This window comes from Tenrec ecaudatus, chromosome 4 (genome assembly GCF_050624435.1).
Source record: "Tenrec ecaudatus isolate mTenEca1 chromosome 4, mTenEca1.hap1, whole genome shotgun sequence".
In the NCBI taxonomy this organism is placed as follows: domain Eukaryota; kingdom Metazoa; phylum Chordata; class Mammalia; order Afrosoricida; family Tenrecidae; genus Tenrec; species Tenrec ecaudatus.
In genome coordinates, this window is record NC_134533.1 from 22,460,655 (window position 1) to 22,478,357 (window position 17,703).

At 41.9% G+C, this 17,703-nt stretch overlaps 2 protein-coding genes and 1 non-coding gene across 3 annotated transcripts; 1 reads left to right on the forward strand and 2 right to left on the reverse strand.

Moving 5' to 3' along the window:
• The first annotated feature begins 1,089 nt into the window (after window positions 1-1,089).
• LOC142447567 (U7 small nuclear RNA) lies at window positions 1,090-1,150 on the forward strand. The gene has a single exon (XR_012784249.1). It is a non-coding gene; the product is annotated as a U7 small nuclear RNA (small nuclear RNA).
• A 364-nt stretch (window positions 1,151-1,514) lies between these two features.
• LOC142446578 (olfactory receptor 4C3D) lies at window positions 1,515-2,423 on the reverse strand. The gene has a single exon (XM_075548327.1). The coding sequence runs from the start codon at window positions 2,421-2,423 to the stop codon at window positions 1,515-1,517; it is 909 nt and encodes a 302-aa protein (XP_075404442.1).
• Window positions 2,424-15,835: 13,412 nt separating this feature from the next.
• Window positions 15,836-16,765, reverse strand: OR4S1 (olfactory receptor family 4 subfamily S member 1). Its single transcript, XM_075548328.1, has one exon. It carries the CDS (start codon window positions 16,763-16,765, stop codon window positions 15,836-15,838), a length of 930 nt encoding a protein of 309 aa, XP_075404443.1.
• Window positions 16,766-17,703: the final 938 nt, after the last annotated feature.

A 17,703-nucleotide genomic window follows, 5' to 3' on the forward strand; every position in this document is an offset into this window, starting at 1 on the left:
GGTTTTGCATCCCTATAAAGTCGGGTGACAAACTGGTGGCCCGCGGGCCGCATGCGGCCCCGAGGTAACTTTTGTGGCCCACGATGCTCTGAAATAAAATGAAAATAGCACTTCGATCGAGGCAATACCGTATACACAATTCCCTCGTTACATTTTATTTCAGAGCATTGTGGGCCAAAAAAAATTACCTCGTGGGCCACATGAGGCCCACGGGCTGCCAGTTTGATACCCTGCTACAAAGAATTATACTCTCAGAATCCCACTGGAGCCGTTCTACTCTGTGATGTTGTGGTGCTGAGTCAGAATTGAGCCGATGGTAGTGAATTTGGTGTGGCGTTGAATGACTTCATGGGAGAAAGCTCTGGTGAACTGATTCCACAAAAATTACAACCAAGGAAACCCTGGGAGGCAATGGTCAGCTACAGAATATCACATTGAGTAACAAACAACCTTACGGTACCCAACAGCAAGAGATAGAGAGGTGAGAGGTGGGCCGGCCACATCTTTCTCCCATGAGCCTCTGATGGGCTTCAACATTTGACCTTTGTAGTTTACAGTCAAGTACTTAAGATAGCAGGACAGATGAACCCCTCAGGACCAGTGGTGAGAGTGGCGATCGGGAAGGTGGAGGGAAGGTGAGGGAGAAAGCAGTAACAGATTACAAGGATCTACATATAACCTCCTCCCTGGGGACTGACAGTGGAGAAGTGGGTGAAGGGAGACATTGGATGGTGTAATATATGACAAAATGATAATAATTTATCAATTATCAAGGGTTCATGGGGGAGGGGGGAACAAGGAGGGAAGGGAAAAATGAAGAGCTGATGCCAAGAGCTCACGTAGAAAGCAAATGTTTTGAGAATAATGATGGCAACACACGTACAAATGTGCTTGACACTATGGATGGATGGATAGATTATGATAAGAGTTGGTACGAGCCCCTAATAAAATGATTTTTTTCAAAAGATAATATCAGTTGAGATTGGACCAGTATAAATTGATGCAAATGTGAGGTTTTGTGGATCAAGTGTTCTCCCAGGATAGGTCAGGCAATAATGCAATAGAAACCAACCATAAGTTTCAATGACTTAGTGTTACAGCTTTTTTAGAATTTGTCTAGCAGGTTCTCTGATTTTTCTGGAAAACTCCCCCACCAAAAAAAAAGTTTCAATGACTTCACACACATCTGATTTAGCTTATGCTACCTGACCAACACATATCAGCAATCGGGTTCTGGTCATCATAGACAGGGAACAACGCCGATGAAGATTCCATCTCTGCAGCTTGAGGTAAACTGTTCAGAAGAAACTGAGGTACCATAGAATCATTTGTCTGGTCAATAATCAATAATGGAGGAGATTAACAAATTAGACATCAAATCAAACATTTAATGAGTTTTATTATGAAAACTTCTGCTGATATTTCAGCTCTCTCAGGACAATACATACCCCTCCCAATAATGATTGGAGTCATCTACTTCCCTACTGAGCTATATGTCCTTCCTACACCATTGCTCATTTTTTCCACAGATTCTTCATGGCATTTTTGACATCTGCATTTCTCAGGGTATAAATCAAGGGGTTGAACATAGGTGTGAGAATACAATAAAACACAGCCACAATCTTGTCCATGGATAAAGTCGTCGATGGCCGCATATAAATAAATATACAGGGAACAAAGAACAAGGCCACAACAGTGAAGTGGGCCCCACAGGTCGAGAGGGCTTTGCGCCTCCCCTCTGCACTGTGGGACCTCAGGGAGCGCAGGATGACAACGTAGGAGGCAGCCAACATCAAGAAGTTCAGCAGGCAGATCACACCACTGTTGGCGACCACCAGCACCCCAATGACATATGTGTTGGTGCAGGCGAGTTCCAACAAGGGGTATAAGTCACAGACAAAGTGATTGATCACATTGGGTCCACAGAAAGGCAACTGAAGGACAAGGAGGAGCTGAACCACTGAATGCAGAAAGCCCCCGAACCAAGCTATCCCGACAAGCAAAGCACAGAGATGCCTGGTCATGATGGTTGTGTAGTGCAGGGGTTTACAGATGGCCACGTATCTGTCAAAGGCCATTACTGTGAGCAGAATGATTTCAGTTCCTCCCAATAAATGGGCTACAAAGAATTGAGCCAGACAGCCTTCAAAGGAGATGGCTCTCCCCTCATACATGGAATCCACAATCAGTTTGGGAGTCATACATGAGGAATAGCAAGTATCAATAAAGGACAAATATGCCAGGAAAAAGTACATAGGGGAGCCCAACGTGGAGCTGAAGATAATGGTGATCATGATCAGTAGGTTGCCTCCAACAGAGACCAGGTAGACAATCATAAAGAGCACAAACAAAATCCTCTGAACCTTAGGATTTTGGGAGAGTCCCACCATAAAGAATTCTGTGATGTTTCTTGGACTATCCATGAATTCCGGGCTGCAGCAGGAACTTGGATATAGAGAACGTGATCTAGAGAACCGAGAAAAATTTGTTACTATCTCAAATAAATTTTTAAAAATGTATTTTTCTGTTTTAATTTCTAGTTCATTGCCAACAGAAATATAACACGTGATCATAAGAGTTATCACATGCAATATTGTGATTTTTACATACCATGATGTCATAAGAATTTCCATAATGCTTTCCATGTTGTTTGTAGTCTTCAAAACTTCATTTTTAATATGATTTATTCATGGACTACAATATGTTATTAAATATTTAGGTTATTTCAAAAATTCTGCTACATCAGAAATTCTTCTTTTAATTAGAACACTTCATGATAAATCAGTCTCCAAGGCACAAATATTGCATTGTCCCACATACATGAAATATATTCAATAGGCCTGTGTATAGAGTCCAAAGTTTTTTGGTGGTTCTTGGGGGAAAGGGAAAGGAAGGACTTTACACTTCTGTTAAAGGTGATTATATAATTTGGGAACAGGTAAGCGTGATGAGCAGCCTAATGAGCATAATTAATGTCACTGAACTACACATGCAAAGATTGGTGAAATGTCAAATGTTTTGTGACATGTCCCTGTATATGTGTTTGTTGTTTGTTTGTTGTTTGTTATATCATGATGATGAACAAATTTACAATTATCAAGCGCTTATTTTACTTGGTCCATAGTCAACACTCATAAAAGCAGCAATCAAGAAATTAAATATTGTGTTGCATTGAGAAAATCTTCTGCAAAAAGGTCTCTCTAATATCCCAAAAGCAAAGATGCTGCTTTGAGAACTTAGGTGCACTTGACCCAAGTCCCAGTATTTCCAATCACCTCTTATGCAAGCGAAAACTGAACAATGAATAAGGAAGACCAAAGAATCGATGCCTTTGAATCATGGGTTGGCAAAGCACAATTAATATTCCAAAGATTCCTAGAAAAACAAAGAAGTCTATCGTGCAGTAAGTACACCCCAGATGACCTTGAGAAGTCAGGATGGTCAGACTCTGTCTCCTGTATTTTGGACATGTTATCCAGAGGGGTCAGTCCCTAGAGAAGACATGCTTGGTAAAGTAAAAGGTCTGTGACAGAGTAAACCCCGCAAGTAAATGGATTAGCACAGTGGTTTCAACAGTCGGCTCAAGCAGAAGCAACAATTGTGAGGCTGACATAGCACCTGCAGTGTTCTGTTCTGTCGCACAGAGCAACAGCAACAACAAAACCTCATTGCCACCAAGTCTGTTCCAAGTCATCGCAACCTTACAGCACAGAGTAAAGTTGTCCCTGTGGGTTTCTGAGACTGTAATTCTTTTTTGTTTGTTTGTTTGTTTGTTTTTTAAATCACATCAAAAGCTTTATTTGCATGAATGATTTTTTAGCTTTAGCTATCTATTTGTTACTATGGAAACATTAAACAGTGACTTCACATTTATTACTTTGTTTTAATAAACTTTGAAGTCACTGGTGGCTTTTTAGTTAACTACTAGCATGAATTCTAAATTCCAGCAGTTTTAAATTCTCAAAGGTTACTTTTACATAGCTTTCCCTCTACACACTCACTAAATACTCACTCCTGTTATCCCTATATTCATATGTTTCTCAAACTTACTGCCACTGAGTCAATTCTGACTCTTGTCTTTGCGGAAATAGAAAAACCTCATTTTTGTCCCACAAAGTGGCTAGTGGTTTCAAACTGCTGACTTTGTGGTTAGCAGCCCACTGCCTACCCCACTTCACCACCAGGGCCCTTTCTGTTGCACATGGACTTATCATAAGTAGAGTTGCTGTAAGTCGTATGTAGGAGGACCCCAAATTCAAGGTACTTGGTATGGCTGAGAACCCAGACCTTGACACAAACTAAACTCCATGTGTTTTGTCTTTTGTTTGGGTTTTTTGTTAGTTTTTTTAAGATCATTTTCTTGGGGACCCTTACAGCTCCTATCACAATCCATACATCAATTGTTTTAAACACTGCAGTCTGCTTTCCTTCTGATTATCATGAATCTTCAGGGAAATGACTCATACCCATTGTTTTGATTCATGTTTGTAGAGGGGCTTGAGAAATGCTACAGTTTACCTAGATAAAGAGAGGAAGGGATTTCTTAGCAGATTGTAAGTACAAATACAGCAATGATGATTATTTAGATAATGTTCTAGGAAAGAGATCCTGCAAATGTTTATAAAAGTCAAGTCTAGTGGGTAGCAGGGGAACAGACCACTAACCCACCCAATGGGGAGGGTATTGTCTCCACAGGGAGAGAGGGACCAGACTTCAACCCGATGCTCCAAGATCTGAATGCAACATGCCAGCACGAAGCAGGGAACCAATAGAGAGGTCTGAGGGGCTGGCCCCAATCCCAATTACATGGACAGTGCCACTGCCCCCCAGAAAGATTTACTTCAGAGGACAGCACTGGAACTAGAGCTCAGGGAGAGGGACAGGTCTGCACACAGGAGCAGATGAAGGGGAAGGGAGAGGTGAGTACATCCTAACCCACCAAGCCTTGAAGACGATATCCCTTCTTACAGCAGCCAATGCACAGAGAGGACCACATAGCCGGCCCCACTACAAGACATGACATCCCTCACTGACCCATACCCCTACAGGGGACAACACTGGAGACACAGTGCGGGAATTGTACCCAATCTGACCCCACCACACCGAGGCAAAACACTAAGGCCATGCAACAGAGCAGCAAGGGGACAAGAGCAAGGAAAATAGACTTTGAGGCCAGTGCATGGCAGCCCATCAGATTCAACCTGAAAACACTCCTAAAGGTCAACAAACAGATCTTGAACTATTTACAGGCTTTTCTCTCTTTTTTGTCATTGGTTTGTTGTTGTTGTTGTTGTTGTTTTGCTTTGTTTTGTTCATTTGTCTTGCTCTGTCTTGCTTTTGGTGCATATTATTATCTCTGCAGGTCTATCTAGATAAGATAGGCTGGATAAACAATCTGGAGGAGAAAACAACCGGGCTGACACTTCTGGAGGGACATGGGAGAGGAGGAGGCAGGGGAAAGTAAGTGGGTGCTACCAAACCCAAGGACAAGGTAACAACAAGTGATCCAAAATGGATGGCAAGGAGAGGGTAGGAGGCCTGGTAGGGCTTGCTCAAATGCAATGTACTGAGAGAAATTACTGAAACCCAAATGAAGGCTGAGAATGATAGTGGGACAAGAGGAAAGTAAAAGGAAATAGATGAAAGAATTAGGAGGCAAAGGGCATAGAGGTCTAAATACAGGCATGTACATATGTAAATATATTTATATGTGATGATTGGGAAATAGATCTATGTGCATATATTTACAGGTTTAGTATTAAGATAGCAGATGGACATTGGGCCTTCACTCAAGTACTCCCTCAATGCAAGAACACTTTATTCTATTAAACTGGCATTCTATGATGCTCACCTTCCCCGACATGATTGCTGAAGACAAAGCAAGTGCATAAGCAAATATGGTGAAGAAAGCTGATGATGCCCGGCTATCAAAAATTATAGCATCTGGTGTTTAAAAGCTTGAAGATAAACAAGTGGCAATGTAGCTGAGAAGCAACAAAGCCCACGTGGAAGAAGTACACCAACCTGTGTGATCATGAGGTGTTGATGGGATCAGGTATTAGGCATCAAAAACCCAGAGCAAAAAATCACAAGGTGTGGAAGGGATCAAGTAACAGGCATCAAAGAACAACAACAAAAAATTATATCCTTGTGAATGAGGGGGAGTGTGGAAAATCCCATTTTAGGCAACTGGACATCCCATTAAAGAAGGGTTGCTGGGAGGAGACAAGCCAGTCAGGGTGCAATGTAGCAACGATGAAACATAAAACTTTCCTCTAGTTCTTCAATGCTTCCTCCCCCATCCCACCCCACCCCACCCCACCCCTACTATCATGATCCCAATTCTACCTTAAAAATCTGGCTAGACCAGAGGATGTACACTGGTACAGATAGGAACTGGAAGCACAGGGAATCCAGAGAAGATAAACCTGTCAGGACCAATAATGAGAGTAATGATACCAGGAGGTTAAGGGGAAGGTGGAGTAGAAAGGGGGAACTGACCACAAGGATCTACATATAACCCAGTCCCTGGGGGACAGACAACAGAAAAGTGGGTGAAGGGAGACATCGGACAATATAAGAGATGACAAAAAATAATTTCCAAATTGTCAAAGGGTCAGGAAGGAAGGATAGGGGGAGGGAGGGGGGAAATGAGGAGCTGATAACAAGGGCTCAGGTAGGAAGCAAATATTTTGAAAATGATGATGGCAACAAATGTACGAATGTGCTTGACACAATGGATGGATGGATGGATGGATGATGATAAGAGGTATAAGAGCCCCCAATAAAATGATTTTTAAAAGAAAAAATGTTAGGAGTATATATTAGAAAAATAGAATGTAAATTAGTTAGTTAGTTAGTTAATGTCTGTGTGCAGACACTATTAAACCAATGGCACGATTAAAGATGATTTTCCTAGACCTAGTACAAAATTCACTTGTCAAATTAAAGTTATCCACCATTCTCTTTCCTGCCTTCTTAAAGTTTGTGATGGAATTTTAACCACCCTTTGCAAACAAGAAACCAACAAACAAGCTCACTGCCATCAAGTGAATGCCCTCTCATAGGGACTCAATAGGACAAATTGGGTTTCTGAGACTGTACCTTTTTATGGAAGTAGAAAACCCAGAGCAGATGGAAATTTCGAACTGTTGACCTCATGGGTAGCGGCTCAGTGCGTAACTACTCCACCACCAATTAAGGGGACAAAATTCTGATTTGTGGAGAAGGACTTGTCAGTGATTGTTAAACTGGTCCCCGGAGAGTGCTTACACCGTCGGCATCAGCAGGAATGCATCCTGATCTCAATAAGGTGACTCCAAGAATCCTACGTTACAAAGTCAATCGGCTCACCTTGCAAACTTGCGGTAAACCGTGGGTAAGCCCAAGCCTCCATAATTGTAGTCACATACTCCCATTCCCACGTTCCTGCAGTAAAAGCTCACTTCTCCCTCAGAAAGTTGGAGCATCTCATTAAAAATTGTTCCTATTCAAATTGCTCAAATCCTTCAATAGAACACTTGCTTCAATTTTAAGAGACTCAAGGTAAGAAAGACACTAGGGGGAGAACAAAAATAGCAATAGAGGTGATACTGTTATATACACTACCCTTCAACACAGTAATACCAGTAATCAGGGAGTAGTTACATGGTTGGACATGATAGCTAAACTGTGTGGCAAAGAGAATGAGACCATAGACATCAATGTATATGTTTGGCAGAGTATTTTTCTACACACATGTTTACATATGCTTAAAATACATTCATAATACTATAGAACATACGGAGACAAAGTTGTGACAATATCGTAGTCATAACTAAACATCTTGAGGGAGTGAATCAATGGGCCTGGAGGCTCAGGGTCGAACGGTGGCAGGATTATGCCATCAGATCCAGAGATGGAATGTCCCCATGCATCTAGCAAGGCTCCTAGCCATTATCCTCTGGACTAAAATGATTTTGAATTATTTCTTTACCTCAGCTATGCCGCCACCTCTACCACCAGTCTCCATGCTGATTCTGACTCATAGTTCTCCCATGTGGGCCAGAGGACAACTGTGCTCCATTGATTTCAATGACTGATTTTTCACCTCCTCTAACCAAGAAAAGGCACCTTGGTGGTTAAGATACTTAATACCTGATCACAAGCATTACTTTCCTTCTTGTCAAAAATAGGAAGTAATGACTTAGGGGGTCCGCTGCAGCCTGTAAGTGAATTAACTCTTACTCAGTTTTTGACTCTGGTTTCTTAAGCTTGTTGGAAATTTCCAGGTCAGAGGAAAAAGTTAGGAATCTATAGATTTTTCTCACTGCATTTCTTTTAACCCAGAGGAGCTCTTTTTCATCTGAAAGAGGTAGTTAGCACATGCACCAATCAAAGAGAATGAAGTGGACTAATGATGGAGGAGGGTAGAGAGCTGGCAGATTAAGAATCCTGGTGGTCCTGTAAGTCAGTCTGCCATGTTAGCACTTAATAAAAATTCTGGTAAGAAGCTATAAGCCTCTTTAGACCCAGCCCTTGTAACTCTTCTATACTTTCTGATTTAATTTTTATTTGTTCAACACATGCTCATTGGACACTGCTTGAGATCTGTGTGGAAAAACAGGTAGTAAACACTTGGGATTATTGTTTTCCAGATACTGCCAGTGTGGAGTGGAGGGAGAACAAAAGACCATGGCGGGGGGGTTGGGGGGGGGAGGGGGAGGGTTGTGGTGGTGAAGAAATCTGGCTATAGAAATGCATGGCCAGACCTGTAATCTAGCCTGGTGAAAGGACGTCACCGCTTAGTCTGTCTGCCTCAGAAGGGAGTTGGGAAGATCAGGTGAGAAATGCAATAACAGACTGTGGACCCTGAAAATCTCAAGGATAAAATATTCATTGTAATGTGTTAGCATTAGCACAGTGTGTCTTTTTTTCCTCTCAGTTCAAACTCTGATATCAAGTATAAAGTAGAATTTTAAATATTAATCAATCTTCAGCAAAAGAAGAATAAATTTAGAGTCATTGGGCTGAGTGAAACCGCTACTTTACAAATAAATTTAAATTTAATGGCAACAATATCAGCCATGGGAAAAAAACTTACTTGTACAGTCAATTCAAAGGACTTGAATAATGTCGTTTCACAGTCTTCATTGGAAATTTCTTAAGTCCATGTTGAAATTTGTGGGTGTTACCTGGGTTGCAACCCCTATCGCAACGAACTCACCGACACCCGCTCTGAATCCTATTGCCCGCTTTGCTGGTTCTCAGGAGTCAGAATGAGGTGAGTCAAGGAAAGATGGGTGCTCTGCCCACTGGATGAACCCAGCCCCAGCGCCTGCAGTAAATGTAGGACCCAGCCAGATGAAGGGTACCAGAATCCCATTGTCCTTCTTGCCTGAAAATGGGCAGAAGTTGAAAGCGTCTGCCCTGAATATCCAAAGCCGGAGAATCAGCTCCTGCAAGAGACCAACTCCTTCCTCCCCATAAACTAGAGGAAGCTGGCACTGGACCAGTGATTTAAATATCATAGTCCTGTGAGACGCTGTCTCCAAGGCTGCCAGCAGCGTGTGGCCCAGGGCCAGGACGTGATCATGGCGAGAAGTGGACAAAGTTTGTTGCAAAGGTAGCCTTGTGGGCCCAGGTGTTCCAGCCTTCCAACATCCCACTTTATGCTATTACCTAAATGGCATAAACAGCTCAACGTCCCAACTTAGATCCCACAGAAAATTATTCCCCTCCAGATTGCTGTCCCAGGTTCCTCTCGTTGGGAAAACAACTTAAATTTTAGCCTATTGCCTCAGTTTCCTGACCTGAAAAATGAAGTCAAACATAACACCTATTTTATAAGGCAATAATGAAGATAGGAAACTATGCATACAATGCTCAGGCTAATCCCTGGGACTCGGTCATTGCTATTTAAGTACATGCTAACACTGCCGATGTTATTAACATCGTGAGCATCGCCAGGGTTGCTCTTCCTTAACCATCTCAGTCTATCACCACTTCTTCTCCATGCGTTGCCGTCCTTTACTTCATTCCAATCAGCGAAACTACACTTGCCTGGGTTGTGTGAACAGTAGACATCAAAAGATTGTGAAAATACTTTCCTCGTGGAAACAGTAGTACCCTCCCAAGACTCAAAGTTTTACTTCGGACATGTTATCGGGAGAGACCAATCCCTGGAGGATGGCGTGCTCGGTAAAGTAGAGGGCTGTGAAAAAGAGGAAGGCACGATGACATGCGCAGTGGCTGTAACAGTGGGCTCAATCATAGCAACCATTGCGATCATGGTGCAGGACCGGGTAGTGTTTGGTTCTGTTGCACATGGTGGCTGTGGTCAGAACGAACTCAATTGCACCTGCCAACAACACTCGCCAAAGTTGAGTTCTACTACTGTCCTTAGAATGTTGAAAGACTCGATGTCATTTTTAAAGTATAAGCATAAATACTGTATGTACTTGAGTATAAGAAGACCTGAATAGCAGCCGAGACACCTAATTTTACCACAAAAACTGCATTTAAAATGTGCTGAAAAACTCAGCTCATACATGAGTATATATGGTATGTTCTAAACTTTTTTTATTTTAATAAAACATTTTATTGGTAAACTAGACTACCAGGTAGTCTAGAGAAACAAATTCATGGACATCGATATGTGTATAAAAAAGAGCTTTATATACAAGAACAATTGAATAGTGAGAAAACATCCCAGCTCAGTCTAGATCAAGTCCGTAAATCCGATATTAACCCATACATCCAATCCAATCTACAAAGTCCTCTTCAGTCTCATGAAGCACATGCAATGATGCTGAATGCAGGAAGATCACAGGCCAGTGGGTGCAAAGTCTCTGGATCCAGTGGCAGTAAAAGCATTTCAACTCTGGCAGGGGTCTCCACATGGCTCCTCCAGTTTCCAGGACACGTGGTCTATCAGCATGGTGCCACGTGTCTTCTCAGTAGAGCATCTCTCAGGGAGTGAGTGACAGAGAGAATGTGTCCCACCTCCAGGGAGGAAATTTTGTCTTGAAGCATGGTTACTTATATGTGGCGTATCTGCATGTGAATGGACCCACCTGGAGACGAAATATATGTTTTCCGATGGTCTTACATGACCCCTGTGAAAGGGTCATTTGACCCAAAAAAGGGTCGCAACCCACAGGTTGAGAACCGCTGTTCTAGAGGCAGCCTAGAACCAAAGGCTATAAATTGCACCAAAAAAAAATCATGCTAATTATTTGTGCATTAGATTCTGCAATGGATTTTCTCATCCACAAACGCCTTTGCAGTTCATAGAGCTGAAAATCAGGTAGAACAGATGTTATTTGTTCGGTGATGCAATACTGCTCCACCCAACATTCCACCCGCTCAAGGGTTTCAAGTTTTCTCAGATCAAATATACGCTAGGTAAAGTTGTGATGCTCTGTCAATAGAGAAAAACGATGGTGACCACGACAGTCCCCTGGAACCACCAGTAGCCTGGCAGGGACTCCGTGATCCAGCTTCTAGTTCCATGAATGATGCGTCTCAAAAGGATCCCTTATGCAGCCCTTGCTATGTACTTCAAATGCTTCCCTTCCCGCCCTCGTTTTCTTGGAGAAATCCACTAGTAACTCCCTCCGTTAGTTCCCTGAATTAATTAGGATGGGTGAGAAAATTTATGATAAAACAATATACTCCAAAATATCAGTGGCTTAATATCAATTCATGTTTTTCTTTTGCACTAAATTCAGTACAGATGTGCCTAAATCTGATTTCCAGATGCAGATCCATCCCACCTTCTACCGTCTCTAATCATCAGAAACTTCAGGACCATAATCTGGCCCATCTAGCTAGTCAATGAGCAAAAAGAGATAAAGAATCACCAGGGACATCTTAGGAGCCAGGTCTGAATAGGGGTACAGCTCTCCCCTCTGGTTGCCAGGGGTCTGGGAAAGTACGTCTTTCTTTGTGTCCAGAAGAAAATGACAAAATGATGAGCTGAATGCATTTCACTCTCTGAACCAGATGTCATCATTTGCTGACCTTTTCCCTGAAAATGTTATCTGTTAGTCCACTTAAAAAGACTCTGAGGTTTTCAATACACCTTGATGACCTAATGAAAACACTAGCCCAAATCATTAGTCCAAACACATTTACTCTTAAGTTTCATAGAGTAATAAGTTGCAGCTATTTTCAGACAGTTAATCTCTCAATGCCTCACTTTTCTCATCTGTAAAATGGGGGTAATGTTGATATCTATCTCAGAGAGCTAACATCATAATTCAGATAGGCATTGTAAAGAGTTCAGAACATTGACTTACACCTACCATGTGTTCAATAAATGTAAAGGGTACATGAGGCTCAGTCTCACCATCCTCACTTCTAAGAAACATTCTGGCTGTACTCTTTCCAAGACAGATTTGTTCAGTGTTCTGGCGGTTCAAGATAGACTTAATATCTTCATCCACACCATAATTCAAGGACATCAATTCTTCAGTTTTCCTTATACATTATCCAGCTTTGTATGTGTATGAGGTGATTGGGTTAGGCAAATTTTAGTCCTCAGAATGACATCCTTTTTTAACATTGTATTTTATTTTTAAGGTCTAACACATCTATTTTGGGCAGTACACAATTCAATCCATAACATGGCCACAGTGTCCATTTAAAAAGGAAATTCATACTGAGTATAGAATATTTGAAAACCACAGAAGGACAAAAAATGAACAAAACCATTATTACTTCATATTTATGATTAAAGTTGGATTAATAAAACCCAATAGGACAAACTAGAGTTGCCCAGTGGAATTTCCAAGGCTTTAAATCTTTTTTATTTTCTAATTTACTTATTTCATTTTTTTTTAATTTAAAGACATCCTTTGCAGCAGATTTATCCAATACAACATATTGCTTTGTTTATTGACTGCTACTTCCATGAGCGTTGATTGTGGATCTGGGTAAAGTAAAATCCTCGGCAAATTTGATCTTTTCTCCATGTACTGGCCCCGTTGTGAGAATTTTTGTTTTCTTTAAGATGAGGTGTCATCCATCTTGAAGGTGGTGATCTCTGACCTTCATCAATGAGTGCTTCAAATACTTACTTGCTCTGCAGACTGGTTGAATAAGTACGGTGAAAGGATACAACCCTAACACACACTTGCCTGATTTTAACCCAGGTCATAGTCCCTTATTCTCGTCAAACGACTGCCTCTTTATCCAAGCTTCGTCAGTAAGTGCATCAAATTCTCTCTGATTTCAGCAAGTAAGGTTGTGTCATCCTCAGACTGCAGGATGTTAATGAATCCTCCTTTGGCCCTGATGCCACATTCTTCCTCATAGAGCCTAGCTTTTCAAATGATGCAGAATCAGGAAATACTTTGTTCTGTTATACATAAGGTCGCTATGAGTCTGAGAGAATTCCACGACAATAACAACAATTTGTTCAACACGGAGTAAGCTTATGTACAAATTTTAAGAAGAATATTATGTTTTCCAGATGTAAGCCTTTTTTATTGTTATTATTCTCAAGGTACAGATCAATATTTGTAGTATTTGTTAGGTATCAAATAGAACTAGGGAGCCTTCTCATCATCATCCGTTCCCAACCCTAATCGCATTCCTCCTGAGGGGTGTGCCTAATTCGTGCGGATTATTAAAGCTAAGGTCATTAAGGCGCTGTGAGCAGCAACGACTGCATATTGGAAGGAAGCAATGAGTCAGCACACACTCAGATATAATATGAGGGAAAGCATTTTTGTAGTGTTTTATGTTGTTACTGTTTTTTCTTTTTTGCTTAGAATTGAATTTCAAGGGGATAAAAGCCCCTGTATTTAAACAGTCCATTTAAATATAATCCAAAGTTCATAAAAAGTGTTTAAAACTTACAAATATCAGGGACAAACAACAGAAACTTGGGTAAAGGGAGACAGCAGATGGTGTGAGATATGAAAATAATAATAATTTATAAATTATCAAAGGTTCATGAGAGAAGGAGGGTGGAGGGAAAAAATGAGGAGCTAATAGCGAGGCCTCAAGTAGAAAGAAAATGTCTTAAAAATGATGACGGCAACATGTGTACAAATGTGCTTGACACAATGGATGTGTAGATTGTTATAAGAGCTGTTAGAGCCCTCAATAAAATAATTTAAAATAAAATAAAATTTTAAAAATTACAAATATCTACTTTATGATGTGACTTTTCACCGGATAATTTTATTCAGGTTTACAGTCTTCATCTTTGCATGCACTTCAAATGGCCTTGGGAAATTCCCTTTCTGATTAAGGAAATCTAGCACTGCAATGTTGTTTAAGTTGATTTGTCACTGTATACATTAGATGCAATATATCAGATTTTTTAACCTATACATTTCAAAAGTCACCCCCTGGCCCACCACCCATTGGTGGCCCAGAGAGCTGATCCGCATATATGTTCCTTCTCTGCTTTCGTGTCCCAGCACGCCATGTTTGTTTTTAATATGTTTTGAATGTTCGATTATTTCAAGAAAAGCACGTTTTCAAAATCATATCAGTTATTGCATTTTTCTTTTGCTGCCATTGGTAATAACCAGGATGTCGAAGTCTCTCTGAAGCTCGTTTAGGGTTTGCGTGATTCTGTCTCTCCACAGCAGCCTGTAGAAAGCTGAGTGCCAGGAATTTTGAACTGTCTTGCTTTCTGCTTTTTCCCCACACTGAAAACAATGTTCAGCACAAGGCAGGTGCTCAGCAAACATTTGCAGATCACAATAAGTAAGTCTAACAGTCACGGGACATCAAGGTAAGATCAGGCAAAGAAGGGGGGTGGGTGTAATCAGAAATTGTTACTGTCTCCATATGGAAATGTGGACATTAAAAGACCGGCAGGTTAACTGGCCCATGAATTGTAAACTCGATGTCTAAACTATCTCTTCTAATTCCATCAGGTGTCAACTTAGATCCTTTCAAAGGGAAAGGAAGCCAAACCAAGAAAATTCATAAGAGCCGAGGTCTCTAGACATTGTCGCGACTGCTTTCCTTGGCTGGTCCAACATTCCCGGCTGCCATTCATCCTGGATACCTCCAAGGTCAGTCCTGTTGCCATTCATCCTGGATACCTCCAAGGTCAGTCCTGTTGCCATTCATCCTGGATACCTCCAAGGTCAGTCCTGTTTGCCATTCATCCTGGATACCTCCAAGGTCAGTCCAGTTTGAAATCCACTCACTCGCTCTTCGCTGCGAGGTCCTAGAGTGGGAAACCTTCTGGAAGAAACGAAGAAAACCTGGATTCTGCTCGGTTCTCCACTTGTTGTGTGACTTTGGGCGAGCCCTTTATTTATCCATCTGCCAGATGAGACCGTGAAGTGCAGAGCTACCTCGAGCAAAGTGCCTGAAAAATCCTAACAGAGAAGAGGATGAACTTCATCAAGCATTGCTTTAGTCAGCATAAGGTATTATCTCATTTAATATCGTGGTATTAAGGTATTCTCTCATTTGGGTATATATGTCATTGTTCCATTTAATATAATGAAAAATTAATATAATTATCCATTATATTGAGGAGATACCTGGACTTCAGAAGATTCTCTCATTCACACAATCTTACAGGTTTTCCTAAATGAGGGAGCAAGTGTAACATCCCTGCGATATACATTAAGAACTTCTTGGACTGTCATCTCCTAGAGGACAGGGAATACATCATACTTTTGCCGCTATCTCCAACACCTCCCTCATTGTTGATACTCCAAAAATATCTGACAAATGAAGGATCGAACGAATATGTTATTGCTATGAAAAGAGCGGGGAGAGAAGTTCTATCACATGCATCACACAGGGCATGTGAAGCCAGTGTCAGACGCTACACAACGTGAAGCCTCTGGGTAAATGGAGATTGCGAGGAGCGTCACTTCTGCTCTGAGTTCCCCTGGATCCTAAACAGTCTCCTCATGGCATGCTTCACCTCGTTGTTCCTCAACGTATAGATCAGCGGGTTCAACAAGGGTGGCATCACAATGTTGAAGAGGATGACGAGCTTGTCAGCCGCCAAGGTGGTGGAAGGACGAATGTACATGAACATAGGGGGCACAAGGACCAAGAGGACGGTGATAATATGGGATCCGCATGTGGACAGAGCCTTGCGCCGGCCCTCAGATGACCGGCTTCTCAGGTTTAGTAAGATGACCGCATAGGAGATGATGAGAATGAAGAAGGAAACTAGAGAGATCATGCCACTGTTGGCCACCACAATAAGCCCCACCACGTAGGTGTCTGCACAGGCAAGCTTCAGCAGGGGGTGGACGTCACAGAAAAAGTTATCGATCTCATTGGGTCCACAAAATGGCAGCTGGACAGTGAGGAGCGTCTGCAGGATAGAGTGCAGGAAGCCAGCTAGCCAAGAGGCCCCTGCCAGTAGACTACACTTCCTCCGGTCCATGATGGTTGTATAGTGCAAAGGCCTACATATGGCCACGTAGCGGTCATAGGCCATGGCTGTAAGGAGAAAGATCTCAGTGCCACCGAAGAAGTGGGCCGAAAAGAGCTGAGTCATGCAGCTGTTGAAGGAGATGGTTTTGCGCTCCACAAAGGTGTCTGCTATCATCTTGGGGGTGGTAGCAGATGGGTAGCACATGTCAGCAAAAGACAGGTGGCTGAGGAAGAAATACATGGGAGCCTTCAGTGTCTTGCTGGCATTGATGGTGATGATGACCAGAAGGTTTCCCAGGACGGTGAACACATGGAAGAGGGAGAAGACTACAAAGCAAGCACGCTGCATTTCTCTGCTCTGGAAGAGGCCGACTAACACAAACTCTGTCACGTTGTTCTTGGTGCCCATGGGTCCTCGGCCTCAAACACAAAGAGAGGGATTGGCTCTCTGAAAGGACAAACATTACACAAATGTAATACGGTTTCCCACGCCTGGAAAGTCAGAAAATCAGTACTCATGTCCCAGCTGTGCTGTATACGATGAACTTTGACAAATCGATTTGTTTTTCAGGACATCCGTTTGTCAGGATATGTCTCTAGGTTCTGTATTACCATTTCATCTGGTACACACTGTCCTCATGATGCTTATGACATTGTTTGGTAGTTATTTCTGTACATGTCTACTCTCTCCACTAGGCTGGGAGTTGCTTCAAAGCAAGGTCCCTGACCTCTGGTGTCTTGTAATAACTGTCTGGTAATGACTATGTCCTAGTGACATAATGGTTTACACCTTGGGCCGCTAGCCACAAGGTAAACAGTTCAAAACCACTCATCGCTCCATGGGAGAAAGATGAGGCTTTCTACTCCAGTAAAGACGTACAGTCTCAGAAACCAATAGGGGAAAGTGTACCCTGTCCTATAGAGTCACTGTGAGTCCGAATCAATTTGATGGTGGTGAGTTTTTGAGTAACAACTAGTTCAATATTTGGCACACAGTATACATTCAGTAAATGTCTGTGGCATAAAGAAATGAATAAATTAATCTACTTCAGCATTCCAAAACTCAATTCCCTATCTTCCCCCCCTCCAAAAAAAATGGTATGCTTCTGGACGTTTTCTATGTCAGCTGATGTAAGCACTGCTCTGTTTGCTCGTCCTAAAAACCCTGAAATCATTCTAAGTTCATTTCCCTCCGATCTCATAGCAATCCATTAAGAAATCGTTTGTCTTGACCTTCAACATGTAACCAGAATCTAACTACTTCCATCACCTGTATAGTCACCACCCTGAGGCACAATCATTTCTTCCCTGCTTCATAATTGCTCTCCTTGATTGCTCTCTTAATAC

Excerpts from the sequence above, each read along its gene's own strand:
- LOC142446578 (XM_075548327.1), bottom strand. The coding sequence starts at position 2,423 with ATGGATAGTCCAAGAAACATCACAGAATTCTTTATGGTGGGACTCTCC.
- OR4S1 (XM_075548328.1), bottom strand. The coding sequence starts at position 16,765 with ATGGGCACCAAGAACAACGTGACAGAGTTTGTGTTAGTCGGCCTCTTC.